Source organism: Perkinsus marinus (assembly GCF_000006405.1).
Source record: "Perkinsus marinus ATCC 50983 genomic scaffold scf_1104296934378, whole genome shotgun sequence".
Taxonomy (NCBI): Eukaryota; Perkinsozoa; order Perkinsida; family Perkinsidae; genus Perkinsus; species Perkinsus marinus.
This window is the reverse complement of record NW_003214820.1, coordinates 1-1,395: the sequence shown is the minus strand read 5'-3', so window position 1 is coordinate 1,395 and position 1,395 is coordinate 1. Positions and strand designations below refer to the sequence as shown.

At 47.2% G+C, this 1,395-nt stretch overlaps 1 protein-coding gene across 1 annotated transcript; it reads right to left on the bottom strand.

Annotated features, from left to right (window-relative positions):
- Nucleotides 1-205: 205 nt before the first annotated feature.
- Nucleotides 206-723, bottom strand: Pmar_PMAR014484 (hypothetical protein; the record flags this gene model as incomplete). The annotated part of the gene is made up of 2 exons (XM_002784875.1): nucleotides 206-237; nucleotides 306-723. The coding sequence occupies 2 exons, from the start codon at nucleotides 721-723 to the stop codon at nucleotides 206-208; spliced, it is 450 nt and encodes a 149-aa protein (XP_002784921.1).
- Nucleotides 724-1,395: the final 672 nt, after the last annotated feature.

Below are 1,395 nucleotides of genomic sequence, written 5' to 3'. Positions count from 1 at the left end.
GTGTACCGAAAGTCTTTTATTATTTTCCGCAGCATCATACTCCAGCATGATTGAACCATCTACGTTGCGCATGCGTGCAGGTGGTGGGTCAATTGCCCCATTGATAAACATGGCGAACCCAGGCAATACACCACCGTTGTTAACACTGGTTTGAGTAGAAAAACGACCCTCCTTGTCGAGCACGACTGGTGTCGATGAGCTATAGTCAAATAGTCTCACAAGCACCGTTGAGTTGACCTTGGGTGGAAAAGAAAACCGAAAAAATGCAGCATGTTCCGTCGGGGTCATTTCAATCCTAGCGCCACCCATATCAGCGTTACCAGGATACAGAGCCGATGACTTGAAGTAGTGTGGCTTGTAAGTAGTCTGCAGCGGAGCGAACGACACAGATTGCTGTGGTTCGTCACGGGAAATGATAGCATTAACGAGAAAATAACCATAGTCGCCTATCCATATGGACGGTTGGTGAGTGCATCGAACACCATAGAAGCTTCTCGAGGCCGGGTTGAAGTAGCGCACAGTGGCATGGTCGGGTTCAGTTTGAACAGACCAATGATTGAAGCCGAATGGTCGGCCCATGAGGGGCGTGGCGCCACCAGTAGACAACTCATAAGTATTAGAAGTACCAGCTAGAACGTTAACATAATCGACGAGGCTATCAGTAGCTTGAATGCTACCGATCATTACTTTGAAAGCGAAGATGAGGTCCAGCAGGCTATTCATATTGACAACAAATAAATGGGACTGAAATGTAAACCAACTCTGTGGTTAGTCGGTGTGCAGGCGTGCAAGAAGAGACACTCCCCCTACACCTCAACATAGAATTATTACGCTCAGAATCTGCTCGTACAAAATGCTGTACGGGAGCGATTCATACTCTCTAATGAGTGCTGTTTCGGTCTTGAGGACTGCAAAGTTCAACACCACGTACTAAGTGGGGCTATTGCAGACCAAAGTCTCGCTAACTCAGATCGTGCGGTCCATCACGTGAAGATCATGAACTACTATGCATATAATTCGAGCTCAGGTATGTGATTTGTCGTCTTTCCGAACCGTTCGACTCGTCAAAAGATCCCTTGCGTTAAGCTGAGCTCAATCAAGCAAAGATGGTTGACATAACATGCACATACCGAAGTTGAGATCAGAATGCCCCATTCGACCGCGCGCAGGAACCGCACAGGATTTCGCGTACGATAATTCACGCTGCGTGAATCACGCAGAGGCAGAATCTCAAACTCTAGGAGCCTCTCAAAATAGCATTTGAGCAATCTGACTCTACCGAGCAGAGTTCGAGGACAGAGTCTGCGCTGAAAATCAGCTCTCCCGTAGAGCCAAGTTTGAAGGATGGAGAGTCTCCATTCTTTAAGAGTTCGATTTCAAGAGTCATAATGGTAC